At 40.3% G+C, this 26,657-nt stretch overlaps 1 protein-coding gene across 1 annotated transcript in view; it reads right to left on the bottom strand.

Annotated features, from left to right (window-relative positions):
- Nucleotides 1-4,625: 4,625 nt before the first annotated feature.
- The window catches only part of LOC5567135 (pair-rule protein odd-paired), a 39,287-nt gene continuing 17,255 nt past the window's right edge, over nt 4,626-26,657 (bottom strand). Inside the window, exon 2 of the mRNA XM_001651512.2 lies at nt 4,626-6,486. Within this exon, the coding sequence (XP_001651562.1) occupies nt 5,294-6,486 (1,193 nt within the window). The 3' untranslated portion in view covers nt 4,626-5,293. The remainder of the gene's footprint in view (nt 6,487-26,657) is intronic.

Here is a 26,657-nt window from a genome sequence, read left to right as displayed (position 1 = left end):
GTACTATACACAAAATTGATCAATTTTGATCCCAGAGAGCCGCAATTCAAGTTTCGGTGAAATGAAATGAGTGAGTGAGTGAGTGCGAATCATTTCACCGAAACTCGAATTGCGGCCCACCGAGATCGAAACTGTCGGATCCCATGTGCAACACTCAAGCCCAACCACCTCCCCCTCCATCTCAGGAATACAACGCACAGTTATAACAGTTCATATCATCACAATTCAACTTTCGGGGAAATGAGTCTGATCAACACTGTTGACTGCCCATAACTGCATAACAGTCACATTCGACATTTTTGATAAATTGGAGTTGATACCATGGAGAGTCATCAAATGATAAATACTTTCGATCAACTTACTAAAATCTGTGGGAATGTTCTAGAAAATTCGAAAAAAATACGAAGTTATTTTGTCACATTGGCAATTGTAAAGCATAACAGTCACATTGAGATTATACATGAGCCTCATAATGTAGTAGCAACGAAATTTATATCAGAATTATTTTCTGACTATTAACCCAATATGCGATATGAGTTTTATAAAATTTTAGCCTTAAATAAGCTCTTTTGAATTCTTGTTGATTTTTTGAAATTTTAGTTTCCTCCAATACTGCAGTAAAATGCAAACTTGGTATCCCATTTACTCAATGCCTACTTTTGTCGAATGTGACTGTTATGCAGTTAGCAGTTGAGTTCAGTCTTCAAAAAATCTCACTCCAAGAGCTGCTATGATTTAAAACCCACAGATCAAGATCGATTGCCTGTGCTCATTATATTCTAATCCAGGCATGCATTGAATCATGCGGCTTGCATGAGAGGATTAAATCCCAGGATTCAATCCTTGACTGATGAGCAGGGTTGGGAAAAAATCTGAAATTCATTCTACAGTAGCCAAACAAAGCCAATCGCAGTCAGCGAAGCCAGTGAAACTCACGCTTATGGACCGATGCACGAGTTCACTAATTTGACGTTTGAGCGGTGCCGAATTCATTGGTTTCCATGGCCACATAAATAACACGGCACCGCTAAAATGTCAAAATTTGAATTAATAGTGAACTCGTCCATGGACCGATGCACGAGTTCACTAATTTGACGTTTGTGCGGTGCCAAATTCACTCGTTACCATGACCACATAAATAACACGGCACCGCTCAAACGTCAGATAGTGATCTCGTGCATCGGTCTATTGCTGCTGTAGGCAAAGAGCCTTGAAAATTGCAAAACACCCGTTGCTAAGGGCAACCCAAAATTACTGTAGAAAAATGTTCTATTTCCCGCTGCATTTCCCGCATTTAGAGCCTTCAATGACACTAACGATTTAGAAAACTCATGCACCCAACATAGGCTACTTGATGAGATTCACGTTTTTGACTGTACGGGAAAGCCACGTGATTTTCGCGAAATTCAAGCCTACTACTATTGACAAATGCACGAGTTCAATAATTTGACGTTTGAGCGGTGTCTAATTCACTTGTTGTCATGGTAACGTAAATAACACGGCACCGCTCAAACGTCAGATAGTGAACTCGTGCATCGGTCCATTACCGTTCCTAGCACTGCTGATGAGTGTTGTTACAATAAATCAAGTTAACCTTGAAAAAAGTAGTTCAAAATTGCCTTTGACAGGACACACGGGATGATGTTGGTTTATTTGAAGAAGTATTAGTACATGAAGGATCATTGATTCATTGTAGTTTTTGTAGTTGAGGAACTTTCTAACGGTATTTGTACATTTTTGGTAAGGTATTCTATGTTTTCAGTGATTGTGTGTTTAATTACAGTAGATTCATTTGTTTAATTACAGTAGATTCCGAAACTTACCATTGAGCTCTCGCCGAGCGGTGTTACGAACACGTGCGCATACTTGCTGGTTGAAAATACTGCCATTTGATTTTGCTGGGAACAGCTGATCTTTGTTTATATTTTCAACCAGCAATCTTTAAGTAGTGGTGGTGACATGTAACGTGTATGTACACGAGCGCAGAAACCACTATTGAAATGCTCATGAACCTTGAGATTCGGATTTGCGGTGCAGGAGACAACCATACAAGCTGAATCCTTCATCATGTGAATAATATGCCCAAAGGAAACAAGGTTTATATCTCCACTAGTTCTAAATTTAGTGATAAAAATGATTATAAATAAATGTAAAAATCGTAATAGTGATATTAATTTCCAATAATTTTATTAAATTTTTTTCCCATCGCGTTTGGCCTTATCAATTAGACATCATTATTTAAAATGTTTAGACCTGTTCCTGGAACTAAAACAAAGTGGAAACTTAAAACAGTTGCACAAGAGTTTGAAGGAGAGGTTTGTTTAGAATGACATCTCGCGTAACAATTCAAAAGGGCCAATCCTCAGATCGTTGACTCTGAGAAAATTCGATTTGAATATTATTCACCACATTTTCAATTCCTATTTTTCAGTATTCAATTCAATCAATGTGATTTCTTGCTAGTTGAGTGACGAATTACTATTACTACACGCTAATAATTGATTTTATTCTGAAAACTGACAAAAATGTGGAAAAAATGATAAGTTTAAATGCTTGGCCCATTTTCGATTTTCATCAAGGCATGGGCCTTTTTTATTGGCCAAAATAGAATTTTATTAGCGTGCTTGGCCCAAGGCTAGGCCTTTTCGGTTGTCAATGAATGAGCAAGAGAGAGTCATTGGCCTCTCACCATGCTAAGGCCAATGACAGTTTGCGAAATTTTCCGATTGTAGGCCCTCTTGATGGAGCGAGAACCAATCATTGGCCTTTTCGAGTAGGGGCCAATGAATGATTTGGAAAAAAGCGGTTATTGGCCGTTTTGAAAACCGAGTTTATAACGGTAAGTTTTATGATTATGTTGACAATGTTTGCATAGTTTGTGGGTGTTGGGAGATGCTATCGAATAGACCAATCCAGTTGCCTGCGTAGTAGTGCAATGTTGACAAAATTTTCTTTGTTTGCTGTGAGAATTGTCACAACATTGCTTTTGTTTGCTGTGAGAATCCAAATATAAACAGAATTGCTGCAAAACAACCACTTCCTTGTTGGCCTGCCGTTGACCGAAAGCTCAATAACATCAAACAAACATCGATACGTTTTCATTCTGAGGAAATCGACTTGTGTAAGATTGATTGTGCGTTGGTGTTCGTGGCGATTTGCTTGGGGACCTCTATGGTATCAAAACCCGATTTGTTTACAATTTGATCATTGGCCCTTTAGAACTGTTACGCGAGACATGTGCGTCACGGGGAATTTCTTACCACGTGGAGAAAAGAGCTTTAAAATAGTCAAATGCATCTTGAATTATTTAAAACACCCTCTATATTCAAAAACTAGCATTTTCTGACGATTGACCGAACTTACAATTCTTTAGCCGTGAAGGGAAAAAATGTACCAAAAATACAGAACTTTGCGGGCTGAACATGGCAGTCAACCTCTTAGTTATTTTTAGAAATTCCAAGCAATTTTATTGGACCACTGCTAGGTTAGCTTCTGGACAGTTTGCCTTGCCTATATATATTAAAATTTTTTTCTTTTCTTCTTTTTCAACATCGGAAAGCATCCGCAAAGATTATCTGTTACTGTGGAGTAGGAAATACCCTGAAGTTCCTATGGAGAATATTTTCCTTTAGTTAAAAAAATTAAAAATGAGGCAATTATCGTTGACCAGTACACAAAAATCAAGCACTTAATAGCCGTTTTGAAATTCGTATTTACGAAGATCTATTCCAAATTAAGGTATTTCGTTGATCACATGCTCACCAGATGATGATGGTGTTACGTCTGTTTGCCTGTGGCTTTAGTCCAATCGCTGAGGAAAACAACTAAACAATTTAGAAGGGGGTTATTGTCACTAATTGCTACGAGGGGGGAAGGGGGTACAAAAAACCAGTGAAAAAATGGCTTTGGGTCATTTGGCATGAGGTCATTTCTCGAAAACTTATTCATATAGACTTAAGTCAAAAAAGTATACAAACTTACTTTATCGATCCTACGTGTTTCACAGACGAAATTCTACACGCTTCGCTCTGAACCAACTCGATTTTTCACTTTTAGAACGTTTAATTTTTGGATTTACAAAACGACGAAAGTAGGATTTTCAACTTTCGCAACCTAACCACTACTTTCGCCGCCCCGCTGTATGGAGAGACAAAGTGACTTAACCACGAATCAAAACAAAACACTACTTGAGTCGATTTTACACTGGTAGAAAAACGTCGCAAGTAACTGAATAAAACGGCTTATCATTTTGTCATAAAAATTCTTGTGTGAAATAATAGGAACTCCATAGTTTTTGAACGCGAGCTCATTGTATGCAATGTACACGTCGAAAACATGTTAAAAAGGTGATTCATTTTAAAACAGTTTTAGAAGAAAGGTTGTGATTCTTCTGAATTAATTTTCTCAAGACCGTATGGAAGTTACTTACGTCGATTTGAAAAAGTAATCGAGATTTGGCATAACGCCGTTGAGCATAATGGTCATTTGGCATGTTGTGTTACGTGGCTGATATGTTTACTGATCAAAAATGTGATATCGACAATTGATATTGTATTGCATTTTGTTTTAGATTTGAGAATAAAATATTCAAGGAAATTTCTTTCAAAAACACAAGAACAATTGCGGGCAGTTATTTTATACATTTTTCTTGAAACATATTCTCACTGAGCTTTTTAATAAAATATATGGGTACGTCGTACATTTGTAAAGGGATATGTTTTTTTTTACAATCAGAAGAATCGCATTGGTAAGAATGATTCTGTTCGTGGATCGTGCGTCCACATCATAGCTTTTGTCTCTTCGTCAAAAAATCTCATAAAACAATAAATAGCTCTTTTTCTCGTATGAAACTGTTAAACTTAAGTGAAATACACAGCGAAGTATGGATACATAAATAAGTGTTATCGGTAATTATGGTAAAGGTCTACAAAATCCACACGAGTGGTAGCCTCACCATTTCTAGGCGAAACGTGTTAAAATTAAACAGCGAGAGGACGACAATTCTATCGATCGATCGAAAAATAAAATTAAAAATCTATCAAAGCGAAATGTTAGACGAATGGAACTTATACATTAAGATACACAGACTCATCACAGGGCAAAATTCACGGAGCACGTTTTGTAGGTACATACTTTCCCCCGTTTCCCCTATACATTTTCTTTGGATTACCTTACAGCGTAGTAATTTTTAGTAACGGTTTAAAATATAAAAAGGTTAGAAAAGAAGAGATTAAAGAGATCGAACTTTTTGTGGGAGTACGAGTAACTTTACAACGGCTAGAAGGCCTCCTGGTTACTGGTAGTTCACGTAGCCCTCGGCGGCAATGGTAAACGGGATACTGTGGTCGATGTCCCCTGGCAGGTGGGAAATCATCGGTATTCGGAGAGGGTGCTGCTGTCGCGTTAGGTATCCTGCCGTAGTCACTGGTGGCGAACAAGAGGACGATGCTGGAGACGTGATGGTGGACGAGGGTTCACTGGTATTTGTGGTCAGCCCATCAGCTGTGTACGGACCGAGGAATGCTCCGGAATCTTCGGTTGCTAGTTGCATCAGAGCGAGTGCTCCCTGAAGCTTTCGGTTTGTTTCTTCTGGTCGGTGATGTGACTGAAGATGGGGAACGATGGGTTGTTCGTTGAGTGGCCGAGCGCAGTCCTTGCTGGCTACCATTAGCACTGTTGGACGCATCTGGTTGGGATTAACGGTAATTGGGGCTGTGTTCGTCGTTTGTGTTTTAGGGTTGCTGCTTTCCTGGTTGAGTTGTTGCTTTAGAGCGGCCGTTGAGGTAGTGCTGGACAAAACCTGTTGCGATATGATGCTTGGCTCTAGTGGTTTGGCCAAATCTTCCTGCCAAGCATCGCGCAGCCACTTCTTTTTCGGGTTGAACGTCGAACGAGCTGGAATTCCGCTAGATTCATCCCCAGATTCGTCTTCTTCTTGGCTAGTTGGTTCCTGCCATTGGATCAGCTTGGGAATATTTGGTTTGGTTTTAGCTGTGAGGGGACTGGCCGTCAGTCCCAAGCCTGCATTCATGTCCAATTCGCACATCAGACCTTTGCGACTCTTGAATGGCGAACGTGGCGTTATCGGAGACTGGAAGGTACCACCGTTGGCAACGTAGTTTTCATTGTTCGTCGCCGAATGCGACCGGTTCTCGTTTTCATTGTGGGCACTGTGGTTCGGTCGCTTTGGTGTCTTACGGGTGGGAGTACGGTCTTCGCGCTCTAGTCGATATTTTTCCAGCCACTTCAGCACCTCGGCGTTCTGCTCCGGTACGGTTTGGATCACAAAGTCGTCACATCGTTTCAGGGTGTCGTACGGATGATCCGGGCAGTGACGGTTGGCATGTGTGAACCGCATCTGGCAGTTGGCCGCGGCGCAGATGAAAGGCCGTTCTCCGGTGTGCAGTCGCTGGTGGGTTTTCAGTTGGCCGCTCTGGGTGAAGGCCCTGGTGCAGCCCGGGTAGTCACATTGGTAGGGTCGTTCACCTGGAAATGACACGGAGAGCAAATAATGATTATTAGTAAAAGTGCAACTCAACACGCTTTCTGTTGTGCTTTACAATGTGTGCTACCCAAATGAGTTCATTAATACTTCAGTCGTCGCGCTGTTGTATTTTGTACAACACTGGTGAAAAAATCTCGCTTTTCGATCACAACAGCAGCGTGGTGATTCTGACGGTGGTCAACCACGCGACGACTGGAAGGTTAAGAAAACATAAGTACTACAAAATCCTAGATTCAACGAAAAAAAAACCAATTCCAGGACACAAACTCTGCAAAAAATGTATCAAATTTGTCACATCAAGCAAAGTAACCTCATATCAGTCCCACAGTGTAAAAAAAGAGTTCAAAGTTTAGTTCTGCTTCTTGTAGATCACTGGGCTGGTAGCGACTATCATCATAACGCTGAAGGGACTGGGCGGATGTCCCCGAAATGTCATACAAAACGGCTCATACAAAACTGGTAGAATATCTATACAAAAAGGGGGTGAAAGGGTGTTCAAAATGTCCATTTCGGCGTTATGTGAATGAACCCTTGTCTGAAAAAGGGATCAAATAGGAATCAAGAAGAGACCGAACGGAAACGAAGAAAACAGAAAGAAATCTAACAAAAATCAGGCGATAAGAGTTTGATTCCTCAGAGAATCTTAAAAGCAATGTTAAGAATATGTCTATAATATGTTTTAGGAATTCTTCATGAGAATACGACAAGTAATACTGCTTATTTTCATCAGCACTTAATTCCGAGTTGCCCAAATTTTGCTTCAGACACAGTTTCAATTATTTTTTCAGGAGCTTATTAAATGATTTTTACGGACTTCCTTCCTTAGGGGCTTCGTTTTAGATACATTCAAGAATTCAACCTGGATTTGTGCTAAAGATAACCACAGAAGTTACCTCAGAGATTTCATCAGGAATTCCTCCAAAAATGTTCCAAGAATTAATCCAATGATTCTCCACTGACAAAGTATTTCGTGTGTTGCCCACCAGATGATGATAGTATGAACTAGGCGAGGAATTTAAAAAAAATTGTTCTAAGTGTTACGTCTGTCTGAGATTCTACCATCGTTTTCTTACTGTTTTTTTCTAGGACCTCCTCCAAGATTTCAAGAACTTAACCGGTATTTTTTCTTATTTATTTTCATTATTGATTCGCGAGGTATTTCAGAGGAAAATTATAAACTGACATCTAATGAAACTTGCTTAGCATTTAAAATAGGTAACCCTTGATGAACTCCCACGAGGTTCTCTGAAAAAACTCCTGAACTCTCTGGATTATATCTTACAGAAATTCCTTGAAAATTATCAAACGACATCCCTGAACAGATTTACGTAGGAATGATCGAAATTATTACTGAAATGATTACTGTAGTATTAGCTGGTGTGAAACCTTAAACGAAACCTTTGACGAAGTTAAATAATTTGGAAAAATTGCAGGATACGCTGGAGAAATTCCTAGAGAAGTTTGAAAAGGAATCCCAGGTCGTGTTTATTGAGTAATTTCTGGAAGAGTATTGCATATATTTCCTCAAATAATCCCCGAACAATTTTGATCAGCAATTCCAGGGAACAAATCAAAGGGATTTACATGAACATGCGTTGGAAGGATATCTAGAAAATGTGGCTTAGGAATTCTTGTAGATCTTTCTGGACTTCCAACTCATTCCAAATCCATTGAAACTACATTCATTGGGTGTTTAATGGATTAAAACACATCTTAGGAACCTAACTTGTAAAACTTAAAAAACATAATTTCCGTTCATTTTTATTACCCCACAAAAGAAAATAATTACCATATTTACGATACTACGTGCTAAATTTAAACAACCCTTAGTTAAAATTGAATAAAGGAATAAAGCGTAGAGCTTGAGCGAAAGACCGGTCCCATACGCTACAAAAGCGATGAACGCTTCATTCTAACAAAGAATAACTATTCCCCTTCCATTCATTGAAAATCTCCAGTTCGAAGAAAGCCGATTTGCTAACCAACCTAAAAGAGTATATGGAGAAACCTTAAATCCGAAGGGCTTCACTCATCAAGATCATACCTGTCCAATCTTCCGGGGCTATTGTATTCTATACGTCCAGAGTGCAGAATCCGGCCGCTAGGGTCTTATTCTCGTTCTCCCTAGCCGTCCTTTCAATTTCTAAAAAGGTATCTCCCTACACATAAATACGACAGTAGTAACAGGGGTTGCAAAAAAAACCCGAAAGGAAAATTAACATCCCTTTTAGGGTGAAAACTACCGGTGTTGCATGCACCTTTTACCCTGTTTTTAAAACATCGTCACGGAACACGTGCAAGGATATGTCCATATTGTTACTTCTTCTTGGTTTTGGTGGTAGCAATCAAAGAATAAAGCTAGTTTGTGTTGCTACAGCGTAGAATGCCAAAAACGTGGTTCCGAGATTTCCAACGTGAAACACCGGGAGCATTCTTCGTCGGATTTTGATGCGTCATGTTCGATCCTGTTAGATCGATGCCAATAACTAATTTCGCTACGATGTGGAAAGACATGATGATAAAACACAACAATCTATATAACTGTACGGTTGTTTATGTTTGGGCGGCAAATTTTTAGGAGAACTGGTTTTTGGCAAGGCGCGAAAGCGTAGAGCAATCGAGGCGTAAGGTATGCGGACGTGGACGAAAGCTTTTAAAAATTTAAATCGCTCCACACGCGTCCCATTGGCGTTGCGTTGGCGTGATTTTTTTTATACCTGCGAAGGCAGGACGTGACCTGAATGCAACAAGAGAGGAGTTCGATTCGAATACCTTTGCTTTGAGCGTGCAAGACATTCAACCGGTTGTTCTGTTTTGGTGGAAGGATCTTCTTAGTTTCTTGGGTTTCAACCTTATCTTCAGCCTTTTCAAATAGGAATAGCTTCCGAGTGGCGCAGTTAGGCTTCGAATCTTATTTTGGAAGACTACAATTAGGATATCTTTTAAGACTCTCTATTTTTGTTGTTCCTTCTTTTAGTTTTCTGCATTCGATCATCGGTAAATGAAGCATGAATATTTTTTTTATTTCCCAATTCATTGTCTTTGTCTTATTCTTGTTCCCTTTGCATTGTTGTCGTTCGTTATGACTTGCTAGTTTTGTTCAAATAAATTAGTCAACTATTAGGGTAACCATTCTATGACAAAAACTACACCAACAATGGAAGTATTTCAACAACTTTAACAGGCTTTTCGCAAACATGAACATGTTATTCAGGACGAAAAAACCATAGTAGTCGGGCACAGAATGAGTACTACTTCTAGTAGGGAGACTTACGGCTTCGGCACCATTCGACTATTATTGGCAACCAAATTTTAAACGCCAAATATACAGTATTTTTCTATCAAAACACATCAGTGGAAACATTCATATGATTCTTTGTTCTGCCCGCTTCCCGCTGGCGAGATTTCCGAGACTAAACAACCGATATCGCCGGAGGTGTCATCAATTCAAATGAACACGCCTCAAAATGCGACTGATTTGGAGCTGCCGAAGAGATTTACCAATATAAAAATAATCGTATATTTCCCGCCACCAACTTATCAATGGTGTTCGAAGGAGCTTGTTGAAGAGTTCTTCAGGAATCTTTTTAGAAGATTTTCGAGAAGATTTGAATATTTCCATAAAAACGATTCGGATATTGTCATATTTTTTTTTACAGTAATCCAAGGAGGCCAAGAAATTTAAAAAAATATAAGGTAGACCCAAAAATCAGCTCCGCAAGATACTATTCATATTTTAGGAAAGAAGCTCATTTTTATGATTAAACTATTAACAGTTAAAATTCCACCAGAAACTACTACAAAACTTTGCAACAACAATTGGAAATTCTAATAAAAAAGGCTGCTGAAGATTCCGCCAGTGTTTTGAGTGGAAATAGTGAATAATTTCTGATCACGAAGTTAGTAATGAAGATTTTTGGTCGAATCTTGCAAGAAAGAACAAAAAAAAATATGCCCGATATCTTACATAGATACCTCCAAGAAAGATCTAAGTTTTATTTTGAAGCTCACACTGATATAATATTTAAGCAACGCAGGTAAGGAAATGCCTGGCTTGCAATGGCGTTGAAGGACGCACAAAAACCTGCAATCCGGTTATAACGAACTCTGGTAAATTAAGTTAAATTAGAGACTCCTCACATCTACTCATCGATCAAAAAGCACGGCACACATTTACAATGGCTTCGCGGACCCCCTGAAAAGTCGTCACGGCCCCCTGGGGGTCCGCGGACCACCGGTTGAGAAACACTGTCCTAGAATAACAACTGGGGTAATCGGAAGAAGAATTAGACAAAACAATATTTGGCAAAAATAGTATCTGGGAAATGTCTAGAGGTAGGAGCGTTGGAGCAAATTCTGAATTTCTCCAAACTTCCCTTGAAATAACGCTGGAAGCATTTGTGAGTGAGAAGGTGGGGGAGTCACTAGAGGAATTTCTGGAAAAATTTCTAGAGAAGTCACTGAAAGTTTGTTAAAACAAACTTTTAGCAGAATTATTGGAACTATCCTCAAGAAATCAGAGAAGAATTTACCAAAGTGCCTGTGGAATGGTCACGTAATAGTCTCTTAAAGCTGCTCTGGAAACTCTAAAATTTGGCAGCAGGATACAAGTAGTTGCCAAAATCCAACCTCGATTTTTTAGGATAACCACAGAAAGTACTTCAGATAGCCCATCAAGTACTCCTTCAAAGATTCTTTGAGATGTTTTTTCATGATTTTCAAGTCTTAAGTCCTTCAGGAATTTATTTAGTGATTCTTGCATCGACTCCCCAGGGCTTCATCCGGTTAAGAACATTCTTCTTTAAGGTTTCAGTCAGGAATCTTCTTAAGGATACCGTCAGGAATTACAACAGAGATTCTTTGAGAAATTTCCCAAGGAAGTTTTCATTTTTTTTTCAGGAATGTCTCAAGAGAAATGTAGAGGAAATATTTATGAAATTACTGCAAAAGTTTTCGAAAACATCAGAAGGGAATTCTAAAGAAAATCCTGAAATAACCTCTGATGAAACTTTTGTAAGTTCCAAAGGATGTCTGAAAAAGTTCCTGGGCTCTCCTGAGGAGGTCGAAAGAGGAATTCCTTGAAAACATTAGACAGAAACCCTGAAGGAATTTGTGTAAAAATGCTCGAATGAATTACTAAAATAATTGATGTAGAAGAACCCATTGAGGCAACGCTTGAGAAATTACTCTAGAAATATTTGGAAGAACTGCAATGAACAATCCTTGAGATTATTTTCCAGAGAAATTTCTGGACGAACTTCATGAGGAATTCCGGGACGAATTTATTGAAGAATTTCTGGAAAAGTTTTTGATAGATTTTTTCGAATAATCCCTAAATGTGTTTTTAAATCAATTTTTAGGAGAAGGTTTCGACCGTGATTGTTTTAAATTATTATTGTTTAATGGCTATATCGGTCATGCGACTCAAAGGTAAAGGGAGTCTATAGAATTAAATGATGGAAACGATTGATTTTTTTTTTGTTTTTTTAATTAGGTGGTGAAAATTGAGCAAGCCATTTTAAAGTCAGTAAGCATCGAAGCGTCCTGTATTTTGCCTAGCTTTTTTTTTTTTTTTTTGGTGTTGGGATTTAAACCACTGCGACCATGAGTTTGATCTATTGTGGTATACCCCTATTTAATTTGCATTCTTTCAGGACGACGAATTACCATTTGGGGTAAACGCCGTTGACTGATGATGCGAAGTACTCCAATCTGGTATGATTCTTAGAATGAAACCAATAACCAGATTGGGATTTTCTAACCAAATTTCAAAAGGGCTTAAAATGCCCTTATTGAAATATTGTCTTCTACGTACATATAACGCTGGACAGTCACAGAGCAAATGTTGTGAGGTCTCTATTTCACAGTCACAAAACCGACAGACACCAGTTTGACATCGATTGATTTTATTCAAATGATATCTTGTCGGACAATGTCCTGTGAGAAGTCCAATAAGTATGCTTAAAGATTTTTTGTTTAAACTTAAAAGTTTTTCCGTAACGTTTTTATTTGGAGTTATGAACAGTTTTGATTGCCTTAAGGTTTCTGTTGCAATCCAGTTTGACTGTATCATTTGATCCTCCCATTGTTTCAATTCCATTTGTATTAAACATTTGGATACACCGCAGAAGGGTTCTGGTCCTATGAACTGGACACTTGACCCTCTCCTTGCAAGTAAATCCGCTTTTTCATTACCTTCAATTCCACAATGGCCTGGTACCCAGTATAAATTAACCTGGTTCTTAACGGACAATTGCTTTAGCAGTGTTATGCATTCCCATACCAGTTTTGATTGGCTTGTGAATGATTTTAAAGCTTTCAGCGCCGCTTGGCTATCTGAAAATATGCAAATCCGTGCATACCTGTATTTCCTTCTCAGACACAAAGATGCACATTCTAGAATGGCATAAATTTCTGCAAGGAAAACAGTGGTCCATCTTCCCATTGGTATTGAAATATCAATACCTGGTCCTGTAATTCCAGCCCCGGTTTTATCATTCATTTTTGAGCCATCAGTGTAGAAAATTATCGATCCTGGTGAGATATTCGGACCCCCTGATTCCCATACTTGGCGGTTTGTTTCAACCACGTTATATGGTATATCTAAGTTCATCCTATTTTCCATCCAGTCTTCGTTCATTACTACCAATGGATTTATTGGAAAATCTTTCAGTATACTGAGATGCCCGAAAAGATTGCCTTCTAAAAATGTATGAGTTCTTTTCAGCCTTAGAGCACTCTTTTCAGCTTCCTTCTGTATATATTGATGTAGCGGAAGTTTATAAAGAGCTGCTTCCAAGGCTTTTGATGGTGTACTGTGCATTGCTCCTGTTATGGCCATGCAGGCTAAGCGTTGCAACTTTCCAAGCTTTCTCTGTAGTAGAAAACGATCGAAAGTGCCACCAACGCGGAAAAGACGACGGCTCAGTATGGATGAAGAACATAACCACAATTCGGGGAATGATGCAGCAGGAGTCAGCGGACAACGTGGTCAGCAACCACCTGCAGGAGCATTCCAACTTCCCGGAGGACAGCAAAATCACCATCCGCAGCCAAACGTCGTCCATCATCCTCCTCCACCATCAGCTCCGAATCAGCAGCCGACATCCACCGAAGCGATTTTTGCCCACCTCTTCCAGCAACAGCAGGTGTTCGCACACCAACTCATGAAGCAACAGCAAGAATTCATGCAGCAGCAGCAAACTCTCTTTCACCAAGCATTGTCATCGATTCGAGTTCAGGTACCCCCCAATCCTGAGATCATTCTTGATTCGCTGGCGAACAATATCAAAGAGTTCCGGTACGAACCGGAGGGGAACGTCACGTTCGCGGCTTGGTACGCCAGGTATGATGACCTCTTTGAGAAAGACGCTGCTCGTCTCGACGGTGAGGCAAAGGTCCGGTTGCTCATGCGCAAATTAGGAGCTGTGGAACATGAGCGCTACGTAAGTTTTATCACCGGGGATTTTCTTAGCGGCTTTCAGTCTCAACGGCAATCAGAACTAAAATATTTCTTCTACGCCCAACGTTTCAAAAATGACGGTTGAAATAACATAAAACAGTGAGAAGCAAACTGAGTAGTGAACCGTTGTCCAAGTTTTTCCGTCTGTAAACCAGTTAAATAGAAATTGATGAAGACCAAATACTTGACCCATATCCATAAAACACAACCACCAGACAAAGAACAAAATTTTCTAACCCTTGAAAAAGATTGAAAATACAATCGAAACGTTGGGCGTAGAAGAAATATTTTAGTTCTGATTGCCGTTGAGACTGAAAGCCGCTAAGAAAATCCCCGGTGTAACTCATAACAGTCGAAAGCATCCAACTAAAGCGTAAGTTTTATCTTACCCAAGGTTCCGAAAGATTTTTCATTCGACGAGACCGTTCAGAAACTGAAAACGCTTTTCGGTGCTGTAGAGTCCGTCGTGAGCAAACGATATCGGTGTTTGCAAACCGCAAAACAACCGACGGAAGATTTTATCTCATTTGCCTGTCGAATCAACAAGAACTGTGTTGAGTTCGAACTGAGCAAAATGTCTGAAGAGCAATTTAAATGCTTAATGTTCGTTTGCGGTCTTAAGTCGGAAGGAGACGGAGAAGTGCGAACGAGATTGCTGTCGAAAATAGAAGAGCGAGTGGACGTCACGCTCGAACAGCTGTCGGAAGATTGCCAGCGATTGCTGTGTCTGAAGCACGATACGGCAATGATCGAAGCACCATTATCTACAGCAGTTCAATTCGTGAAGAAGAAGAAGCAGTTCAACAAGTATCCACCGAAGCCAGGCGACCGATCCACCGGAGCAGAAGCGAAACGGACGAAAAACGGACCAGCAACCCCTTGCTGGTGCTGTGGGGCAATGCACTTCTACCGGGACTGTTCGTACAAGCAGCACAAATGTAACGAATGTGGCCTCACCGGCCATCGCGAAGGGTATTGCTCGAGTGCTAAGAAGAGTCCAAAATCATCAGGATTCAAACGGAAATACCAACATGGAGCCTTCTCAGCCAAAACAGTAAGTCTCTTGGTAAATACCGTTAACGAAAAACGTCGTTTCGTTCAAGCCCAAATCAATGGAGTGGATGTGCGCCTTCAGTTGGACACTGGGTCCGATATCAGCATCGTGGCAAAGCGAACGTGGGAGAAAATTGGCAAGCCGCCAAAACTACCAGCTACGGAACGAGCCGCAACAGCTTCTGGTGATCCACTGGAGCTGCTTTTTAAGTTTGAAAGTGCCATTACTATCAACGGAGAGCAGCGGCAAGCCCAGTTCTACGTGGTAGACAAATCTCTCCATCTGGCCGGAATCGACATTCTGGATGCGTTCGGGTTGTGGTCAGTACCAGGGCAGGTAATCGTCACCGTCAAATGGAAAAAGTCGTCGACGAAACTAAAAAAAGAATCGTCATCGTCACTCAACCAGCGTTGGATGACGATTTGCTGCAGTTATCCGCCACAAAGGCTCAGCGTCATGACGAACAAAGAAGCTTCCTTCGTTACGGTCGAATCTTCATTCTGGAGCTCTGAGTGGACTAAAAATATTAACCGTGGCGTCGATAGATTATGAGCCTTCTTTGAAAAAATAAAACAAAAACAAAAAAAAACAAAACGTGTCCGGAATTGAACAAACGACCTCTGGATCGTCAACGTTACGCGCTTACCAAGAGAGCTATTGTTGAAGCTTGAGGAGTGCGGGTTGAATCGCCAACACAAGCAATTCTGGGATGGCATTCGCCGTTTTGTGCATAGCAAGCGAATATACAATAAACGCCTCCTTCGTTTGAGAAAGGGGAGCGAACGGAATGAAGACAAAGTGGTTCGTTGACGATTTTGGATTGACGTTCGTCGTGCATTCTTTCGTCGATGACGAGACGACGACCTGCCAGAGTTATTATACTGGATGACGATGTCTTTTTTTATTTCGTCATCGCACTGTGACGAATCTGACGATTGCCTGCCCTGGTCAGTACCCATCAACACCTACTGCAACAATACCACCAGTCCCTCATCCTGCATAGATTCCCTCAAGGCTGCATTTCCAGCAGTATTCAGAGACGAATTAGGGCTGTGCAACAAAACGAAGGTAAAGCTGGAGCTCAAGCCAGGAGCGGTTCCGGTGTTTCGCCCAAAACGTCCTGTGGCATACGCCATGTAGGGGGACATGGGGCAAGAAGGACACCCGGGGCAAGAGTGCCACCTCTGATTTCACGTAGTTCAAATCAATTTTTTGACGTTTAACGCAGGATAAGTATAAATTGAGTACTAATTGAGGGTTGTGTAAATATTACAGTTAAAAATGTTTAGAACAAAAAATTAGGAAAATGTCTTCAACTCACCAACGCAAAATATGCGAAATATTATAAGAATGTAAGACTGGAAAACAAGGTTTTACTCTCAATAAATACAAAACATATTGATTTTTCGCACAGTATTGATGATTTTCAATTGTTTAATATAGCTGTGAGGATTTTTTTTCGAAAAAGTCCTTTTGACATTAAATTTTACATATATAATAACAGTATGTCTTATGGGGCAAGAGGGACACCGCAATTTTCTCATATAAAATCAAATGAACTTTTATTTTTCTTGTTTAATATTGCATTCAATCAATGTTTCCTACTAAATAAAATCAAAATAAACCATCTTGGACATTCAAAATGGTTTCTGAAAATTTTTACTATTATTGTTACAGTCAAATAAGATGAAAACTAAATTAATTTCGTAAAATTACTTTTTAACTATAAGTCAACTTTTATCCCTCAGTTTTTATCTTTACTTACTCTACAATTTTTCCTTTAGGCGGGTAAATAAAATATACAAAATTTGTGGCATTTTGCTCTGGTGGTCTTCTTGCCCCATACGAGTGGCACTCTTGCCCCGTGCCTCGTTTAAAAACCTCATAAGAAGGGACAATTTCAAAAATCTCAAATCATCATGTGTTTCTTATATTTTTGAAATCTATCGATAACATTATTTAGAACAAGAGCTGAGCTTGCCCCTACACTGAAATAATATTTAAAAACTGTGCTAATCAACCATGATTTGAACCTATATATCTTAAGGTGTCCTTCTTGCCCCCAGCCCCCCTACAATGCGGTGGATGAAGAGCTTGACAGGCTTGAACGAGCCAACATCATTTCACCGGTTCATTTTTCGAATTGGGCGGCCCCGATCGTAGTTGTGCGCAAGGCCAACGGCACCATCCGTATATGCGGAGATTATTCGACCGGCCTCAACGATGCCTTACAGCCGCACCAATATCCCCTGCCTTTACCAGAAGACATTTTCGCCAAGTTGGCCAATTGCACCGTGTTCAGTCAAATCGACCTGTCTGAAGCCTTCCTTCAGGTTGAGGTTGATGAAGGCAGTCGGGATCTACTCACGATTAACACTCACCGGGGATTGTACCGCTATAACCGCTTACCGCCAGGAGTGAAAACAGCACCGGGCGCATTCCAACAATTAATTGATACCATGCTTGCCGGTCTTCCATGCACTTCTGGTTACCTTGATGACGTGGTTGTAGGCGGAAAAGATGCGGCAGAGCATGCACGGAATCTGCAAGCTGTTTTGGCCCGAATTCAAGAGTATGGCTTTACGGTCCGTCCGGAAAAGTGTACTTTCACGCAACTGCAAATCAAGTACCTCAGCTTCATGCTCGACTGCCAGGGACTTCGACCAGATCCAGCAAAGATTCAAGCTATCACCGAAATGGCACCTCCAACCGACGTCTCCAGTGTTCGCTCGTTCCTTGGGGCTGTAAATTATTATGGGAAGTTTGTCCCAGGAATGAGATCACTTCGTTATCCGTTGGACGAACTTCTGAAGGCTGGTGCAAAGTTTCGTTGGACACCAGAGTGCCAGCAGGCATTCACGAGGTTCAAGGAGATTTTATCATCCGATTTGCTCCTTACTCATTACAACCCGAGCCTTCCCATCGTTGTATCAGCAGATGCGTCGTCTGTTGGTGTTGGTGCCACAATTAGCCATAAATTTCCGGATGGCTCCATAAAGGTTGTACAGCATGCATCACGAGCACTAACACCAGCAGAGCGGAACTATAGTCAACCCGACCGCGAAGGCCTCGCGATCATATTTGCGGTAACGAAGTTCCACCGAATGCTCTTCGGTCGCCGATTCCATCTGCAAACTGACCATGCCCCACTTTTGCGGATATTCGGCTCTAAGAAGGGAATCCCAGTATATACGTCAAATCGCCTGCAACGTTGGGCATTGACCCTATTGCTGTACGACTTCACCATGGAGCATGTCCCAACAGCGAAATTCGGCAACGCTGACGTGCTTTCACGACTCATCAGTCAGCACGTTCGACCGGATGAGGATTACGTTATCGCCTCGGTCACTCTTGAGGAGGATATCAGGTCAGTTGCTTCCGATACTATTGATTCCCTTCCGTTGAGTTTCAGGATCGTACAGAAAGCCATTCAGTCCGATCCAATCACAAAGAAGGTATATCGCTACATGCACGAAGGCTGGCCAACGATGAAGCAAGCCGCCGAACCGGAATTGAAGCAATTTTGCAACCGTCAGGACTCACTTACCACGGTTCAAGGTTGCATACTTTTCGGCGATCGTCTGGTCATCCCTTCAACGTACCGCCGGCGCTGCCTAGAACAGGGTGGGTGTACGACTGTCAACTACAAACAAAGCTCGCCTAACAATCATCTCTCGGGCGGGCCGTCCCAAACAGCATCATCTCTCACGCGAGCTGGCCCAAACAGCACAGGTCGAAACGCGGGCCATGCCAGGCAGCAAATTCTGATGCATTTCAACACTCAAACAACGGGATGCCTAGCAGCGTTGTGAGCCAAACGAATACACCCACAAAACATGAACGGTAGGCGAACCTCGTTGCGTATACCCCCCCTGGCCTAGAACAACTTCATCATGGCCACCCTGGTATTCAACGTATGAAAGCGATTGCTCGATCGTACGTGTACTGGCCATCTTTGGACAAGGACATCGTCGACTACGTCAAATCTTGCCGACATTGTGCCAGCGCAGCGAAGACCCCACCAAAATCAGCACCGGTACCGTGGCCCCGTTCGACCAAACCATGGGATCGGGTCCACATAGATTATGCTGGGCCGATCACCGGAGAATATTATCTCATCATTGTGGACTCGTACTCAAAATGGTCAGAAATCATTTCGACACGCAGTACGACCACAGCAGCCACGGTGTCAATTCTCAAGGACGTCTTCGCATGATTTGGTATGCCTGCAACGTTGGTGAGCGATAATGGACCGCAGTTTGCTAGTGCAACATTTCAAGCATTTTGCGCGGAAAACGGCATAGATCATCTCACCACTGCGCCCTTCCATCCACAATCTAACGGCCAAGCCGAAAGATTTGTGGACACGTTTAAGAGATCCATCAAGAAAATTCAGAAGGGAAGAGGAACAGTACGTGAAGCACTCAATACTTTCCTAATTACGTACAGAAGCACACCAAATCCATCTGCTCCCGATGGCAAGTCGCCTGCAGAAAACATGTTCGGTCGTCCAATCCGGACGTGTATGGAGCTACTTTGTCCGCCTGCCAACCATTCATCGACGTACAACGAGGCCCACAAAGTGAAGCGAAGCTACCATCGAGATGATAAAGTCTTTGCGAAGCTCTACATCAACAACAACTGGCATTGGGCACCAGGAATTGTACTGGAAAAAGTTGGCAACGTAATGTACAATGTTTGGGTTGACAATCGAAGGCTCGTTCGGTCCCACGTTAATCAATTGAAGGATCGAAATGAATCTGATCGTCATATGAAGGCTCAACTTGGAAACTGCCCATTATTAAACTGCCCATCAACATCTTGCTCGATGCGTGGAATCTACCCATTTTACGATCACCAACCATTCCACCAAATCCAACGCCTTCAGTGGGACCAATTCATCCTTCGTCGACTCCCAACGCAAGTGTTCATCTGCCGGTACAGTCACCGGAACTCCTATCGTCTTTATCAGCAATATCATCCGCTTCCTCGTCGAGCTCTGTGCAAGTCTCGGCGTCCAGGGCAAACTCCGCTACACCGGACTTCCAATCTGCCATTGAACCTCAACAAGAATCAGCTGCCCCGGTACCTCGCCGCTCTTCGCGTGCCCGAAGAGCGCCTCAGATATTCCAGCCGTACCTCCGATATTAGAGGGGAGATGTTGGGACCTTGGACAACCCTAATCAACAACTTCACCAGCTGGGCTCACGGATGGCAGTGAAGCTGTCATCTCGTCGACGCCGTGACAGCACGCAACTATTGAGTCAGTTAAAAAGAAGCCAAGGAACCGCGAACATCTCATTTCAACCATTGTTATTTTATACCGTTAATATATCCTTTTTAATGTGTTATTAGTTTACGTGTCGCGTTTAATCACTCTCATTCCGAACGGCCACCTCGGATTCGCGTGACCGTAACATATATCGCGTGGAAGAATACGTGACAATCTATTACCAGAAAAAAAAGATCTTGGACCGACCGGGAATCGAACCCAGACAACTTCAAGATGGCTTCGTTTGGCGCGGCCAAACTAGGCCTACTATTGATATCCAATTCAAGCTGTGCAACTTACAATCCTTTCGCAAGGACATGGCCAAAACAACTCTCGATTGTACTTTACTTTTGTATAATAGGCAATGCAATCTATATCTTTGACACCGAGCGTTGATAAGGTAATTCTTATACAATGATCTAGGACTATGCCACCTACAAACTTGTGCGACTGTTTCACCTTATACAACTTGAAATCCAACTTCAATATTGCACCGAAACTTAAAGGTCCAAGTCTCACGAAGCAAGCAACAAGCAACATGGCATTATTTTAGCTTTGTGCACTAGCAGAAAGTTTAATAAAGGAGATCAGGTACGTTACCTTACTGTTTCTTTAGTTCAGTGCCTTCGAAAACGTAATTAGGCACACCATTGTGACGGCCATCTTTGCTCTCCGCGATGTTTCCATTAATGCTAATGCTGAGAATTAACTGCATAAACAAGACCTAAGGCTTTTAAATGTCATAGAGTTTCATATGGAAAACAAAGCTTTCATATTCGAGTTGCATCAGTAATACCCAGCGAAATAAAGAAATTGACTGGATTCTGTGAAACCGCATTATGCGCAGGTTCCACAAACCACTCACACAAAATTTTGCCTTTCAACCTGCACATATATACCCCACTAAGCCAAGGTTTCATATGGTTTGGCTGGAGCACTTCTAGGGCACTTTCGGAAGTTTAAAAGCTTTTCAGCTGTTTATGAGATAATTTTCCCCGGAAGGTTGATTTAATTTGCTAAATTCACATCTGGTAACTCTCGCTCCATCCAACATTCAAAGTTTCCAATACGATATACGTATGTGCTTCTTTCTCGACTGCCGGCATTATTCCCAATGTATTGGTATTCCATTTTGGTCCCCTTGATTTGCGCCGAGCTTTACCTCGCCAGCGGGCCGGCCAGAGAGAGGAGGGTTCAATAAAGAGTGGCACCGTAACATGCGACGAAGAAAACCACTCTGCGACGAAGAAGGCAAGCAACAGGCTGATGTTGCCGCTGGATGTGTTTACGTCGATTCTTCAATCGGTCGTTCTTTTGCCACTCTTTTTCGTCCGTAGCTTCATACACACAAGCCAGGTCAGGCGTAAATGCAGCAGATTCATTAAATGGCTTAAATCGCTCTCTTCTGGCTCCGGTTCCCTCTGTGCCCTCTACTCACACTCGCATATATTGCCTTGGTCCGTAACCAACGCTGCCAAGTACTACACGAGTTCTCTATTTTCCGCTCGTCTTAACCTTCCGGCGGCGGCGTGGCGTGGCTTCGGGCTAGGATCTTGGATTTAGGGTTGGTATATATAGAATATAACAATACGAGATATAAGAATTTTTCAGAAAAAACATACATTTCTGTGGGAACTCAATGATGAATCACTGATCGATTTATTGAGGAATTCCATGAATAACACCTCGAAGAATTTTGGAGCAATTCCTAAGATTAACCGTATATGAATTCACGAAAGAACTCCTTAAGAAATATGTAGTATAGCATTTTGGAAAATTTCAAAGTAATCTCTGAACAAATTCATGATTACTTAATTCAAATCAGGAAAAAATCGTTAAAAAGAGACTTTAGAGATCTTCCTTTACCAATAAAGACTTTTTAGAGACTTACATTGAAAAAGAGACCTGCTACCAGCCCTGTAGAATTTCTTCGGCTTGGCTGATCCCGTGCATGTTCGGGTTAATTTCTGCGCTTGTAATTTTGTTCTGTGCGGTTTCGCTGCTGACCATAGGTTTTGTTGAGCTTTCCACGCTCTTGCTCTTCCGCTCTTTCGGCTTATTAAACACATAGGTTTTAATTTGCTCTTTCACTATGCGAATTTATTCTTATATTTGTTCTATGCCTTTTGCCGCCTTTCCTGCCACGAAGTGGATTTGTTTCTTTTTTTCAACTGAAGCGAGGAAAATGCCCATACTGTCTTGGCCGTGTTGGCTGACCATTGGCCAGGAATTGTTGCAGAAATTATGGGTTTCTTTCGGAATTGCGAACTGTTGATAAGTACACGTTGATTCGCTCGATACGCACCAGAAGCCGGTAGCTTAACAACTCTCAATCATGGCACAGAAGTGATTTAATGAATAATTTAATAGCTCTTCCCGCCCGTTGATCCCGAATAACCTGTCCGCTGGAATAACATCTCCCGTATTCACCGTGGTCACCTATGATAAAAAAAACACGACATAACGTAACAAAAATTCAACCACCAAACAACAACCGGGTATTTAACTGCTTTCGTGTCCCCGTTTTCTCTTACCCACTTCAAATCTAACAAGAAATATATGCGCGTATCTGGATTGGACACGGTGGAAAATACCACCAACCAACAGGCTAAGAAGCCCGGGGAAGCCAAGATGAAGAAAACCGAAATTTCGCAACCCATCATTGGCAAATTAAAGCCGAGCGGATGTAAATGGAGATTGGAGTGAAATGGAAGAAGCTACAACAGCGAAAGAAAGCGAAGAGAAGCAGGGTAACGGAAGGAACGCGAAAAAGCGCAGATCGCGTAAGCCTTGGCCAAAAACTGCAAACGGTGACCGAGGAAAAGATTTCTCCGGGCCTGAACCTAGATGGTAACTACATAGTAGGTAGATGAGATCAGATTAATTCTACTAAGAAGCACAGCAATATTTGATTTAAAAATTTGAATTGTTAATGCTGAAAATGCCTAAGAAGAAACAGAACGTTACAAAGCTGATTGCTTATCCAATGACTCCTATCTGTTTGATCATGTTAGAAAAAAATCCCCATACAAGTAATTTCTTCTAGATACTTTGAGTCACTTCATTAATGCATTAAAATCAAGAGTTGAATTCTGAAAGAATTGAGAGAATCTCTCCCATATCACTCTCTTTAACGATAATTACACATCATGAGAGTCTGTTTATTGTCTACTGCTACAGCTCTGATTATATCGAGGGGATAACTATTGCTATCAGATGTTCGAGGATTGTTTATCATGCTAGTGAAGTAAAACACGTAACCCTCATTTATGAACAACAATTTGATCAACCATCCGTTTCTGATACAGGCTTACCAAGCCGAAGAACATGAGTTTGATCCTAAGAGGTGCTAGCGACTAAGTGTCTTAAGAATAAGAACTTTAGAGACCACATGCTTGAAAAAATTGACCAAGCGTGAACAAAATAATACCATACAACAAACAATAATAACTTAGGCAGGAATCAGGAGATGAGATTTTTTTCAGGGAATCCAGCCAGAAATATAAGGTACAGTGGGGGAAGTGTATCAGTGGGGTAAGTGGATCATTTGTCAATATAAAGCATAAATACTTGAATATGTTGAATGTTTTCGCACCATTGCTTCGTTTTAGGTTATATTCTTACGCCCACACTGATACTATTACAAAACTGGTACTACACGTACACTAACACAAACAAACTTGTTAGCTGCAAAAAGTAATTAATTTGAAAATTGTTTTCCATCAATCAAAAATCCATTGTATCTCTGTCTAAAATCGCATTCTTTTATTTTTTTCGACACATGGTGAGCATATCAGTTCTAATTGAATGAATCACAATGAAAAATATGTCATTTTTATAAATAAATACAAATATATTGGACATGGTACACTTACCCCTACTTTTTAATGGGGTGGGGTAAGTGGATCAAGCATAATTATCATTTATTGGCAGACTGCTTACGAGAATTTTAAAAAGCTTTAATATCCGCAAATGTTGTTTTTCTTTATTATGTTCCATTCCCAGCTTGAATTTGTCAAATTGACCATAGAAAATTTGAATTAATCCACCAAGTTTTTTTTAACCTTTTGGGTATAAAAAAATATAAGAAAAAATAATAATTTCAAAATTCACACGAAGCTTTTCGTGGTTTATCTAAGCTGAGTTGTAAAAGAGCAAAATATACTAATTTTCCAATCGAAAGCATAGTATCGTACCTTATTTGACCATATAAATTGCTCTAGACAGATGATAAACATATATTCATAAATAAAATAGAAGGATTTCAGTTTGTTATTTAGAAGTAAATGTAACTAACATTTTTAAATCAAAAGTGTTTTTCGAAAACATCGTTAGGAATAATCCTTCAATACTTCTGTATAACTTATGCGTATAAATGGATGAATTTTCTCCAAATTTTTCTAGTTACAATGTTTTTTTTTTGTTCAAATTAGTATGAACTAATATATACATATTTTTTATTATATTTTGATTAAATAAAGATACTTTTTAATTTTAAAGTATTAAAATGTAACATTACTAGCAGTAATAACTTGAACGAGGGTAATACCATTCTTATTAAACATAATCACACTGCATTTGTTTCAAGAACAGATTTTTTTTAATGGTGATCCACTTACCCCACCATGGTGGTGCAAGTGGATCATTTGGCGCAAATTTTTAAGTCTCTCATACTCAATACAAAACAACCAGAAAATTCGAAATAAATGACGATTTGAAATATAATAGTCCCTTATTTGTTATCCACAGAAAAAAGTTTGAGTTACATTATTCACGTTAGCTATACATAACAATGAATTTGACTATTGATTTTGCTGTATCCCCTTACCCCACGGTACCTTATCTATGAACACCTATTTTTTTTACATTACTCATTCGAGGTGCATCTAACGAGGGCTGAAAACCTTTCTAATTAAGGTGAAACTCCGTTGAATCCAAAAATATTAGTATTAAAGTATATGTGTGCCTTCATGCACATGTGCTAGTGAAAAACACATCATTAGGCCATGGTTGCCAGTCATTTTATTGTTTATTCAAGATATATGAAAACGACATAAGAAATAAGCTATGCGCACCATCTATCGATTCTGACAACACTGTACAGTATAAGCATACAGCAACAGGTGTCCCGCGGGTGAAAATGTAAACATTCGCAGAAATCTCCGCCCTCCGTGTAAGAAACAAGCACGGTTTAGGACAGTGATTCCCAAAGTGGGCGAATTCGCCCCCCTGGGGGCGATTTTCAGCCTCAAGGGGGCGAAAATTTGTAAAACAGAATTTGGGGGGCGAAAAATCCAGAAAGGGGGCGAAAAAGCTAACATGGGAGCATTTGAAAATAATTACTCATAGCCTTTGGAGGACACATATCTGAAGGTTAATCAATTCCAAACATAAATATTTTCTGAACTATTTTACCTTAGATCGTTATATCTCTAATCATGGTCATTTTAAAATTATTATAGACAACATTACATGATTGTCAAACACAAAATATTTGTGTTATTCATTGAGCTTTTTAAATAATGGAATGGTCAGCATTTGAAATTTTCAAGAGATTTTGCAGGTGCCCAATATATATAAGGATCTTTTTTTTTGTATGTGAACTTTAAGGTTTGGAAGTCAATATTTCTGGCAACCAGCTTTTTACAAAAAAAAATCTACAGTACCATTTGTGATCATTTTATTAAAAAAAGGAAAATTTAGCCTACAAAAATTGCGTTCCAACGATGCCAATGACAAAAAAAAAACTCTTTTTATAAATAGATTTGAAGTAATTGCGAAAATGCGTTGGATTTATACCTCCAGAACGTCCGAAAAATTTGAGTTTTTCTTGGTGTTAGAAAAACACTCTTTTGATAAATTGAATTGATAATTGAGATGAAAAACATTCTGAATTTTCATATAATTTCCAGGGTTTTTGGATTGGATTAATAAAAGCGTTAGAAACGTCAGGCATTTATTACTCACAATTTCTGAAAATTATTCCAGTTATTTTAGAAATAGCAGATAAATCACATTTCACGGGATGAGATTTTTCAAAAACGAATAATTGCGAACAGAATCATTGCAGTTCACCCAAATATAAAATATGCATGCAAAAATAAAAGGAAAACATTGCGTTTGGTTCAGTTTTGGAGAACTTTGCCCCCAACTACGTCACAAGGCGTCTATGAATACATTACATTTGTTAAGTTGAAACTGGACCAGACTTTTACCGACTAAATCAGTAGCCTGTAATGTACGCAAGATATGTTTAAAATCGATATTATAATTTACAGCCCAGGTTACCGATATCTAAGAACATATTTTTAAATGTACATAATAGTTATGTTAATATGATTTTTTAAATATGAGAGTCGGAGAC

The sequence above is a fragment of the Aedes aegypti genome, unplaced genomic scaffold, assembly GCF_002204515.2.
Source record: "Aedes aegypti strain LVP_AGWG unplaced genomic scaffold, AaegL5.0 Primary Assembly AGWG_AaegL5_hic_scaff_1824_PBJ_arrow, whole genome shotgun sequence".
In the NCBI taxonomy this organism is placed as follows: domain Eukaryota; kingdom Metazoa; phylum Arthropoda; class Insecta; order Diptera; family Culicidae; genus Aedes; species Aedes aegypti.
This window is presented reverse-complemented; position numbering and strand designations above follow the sequence as displayed.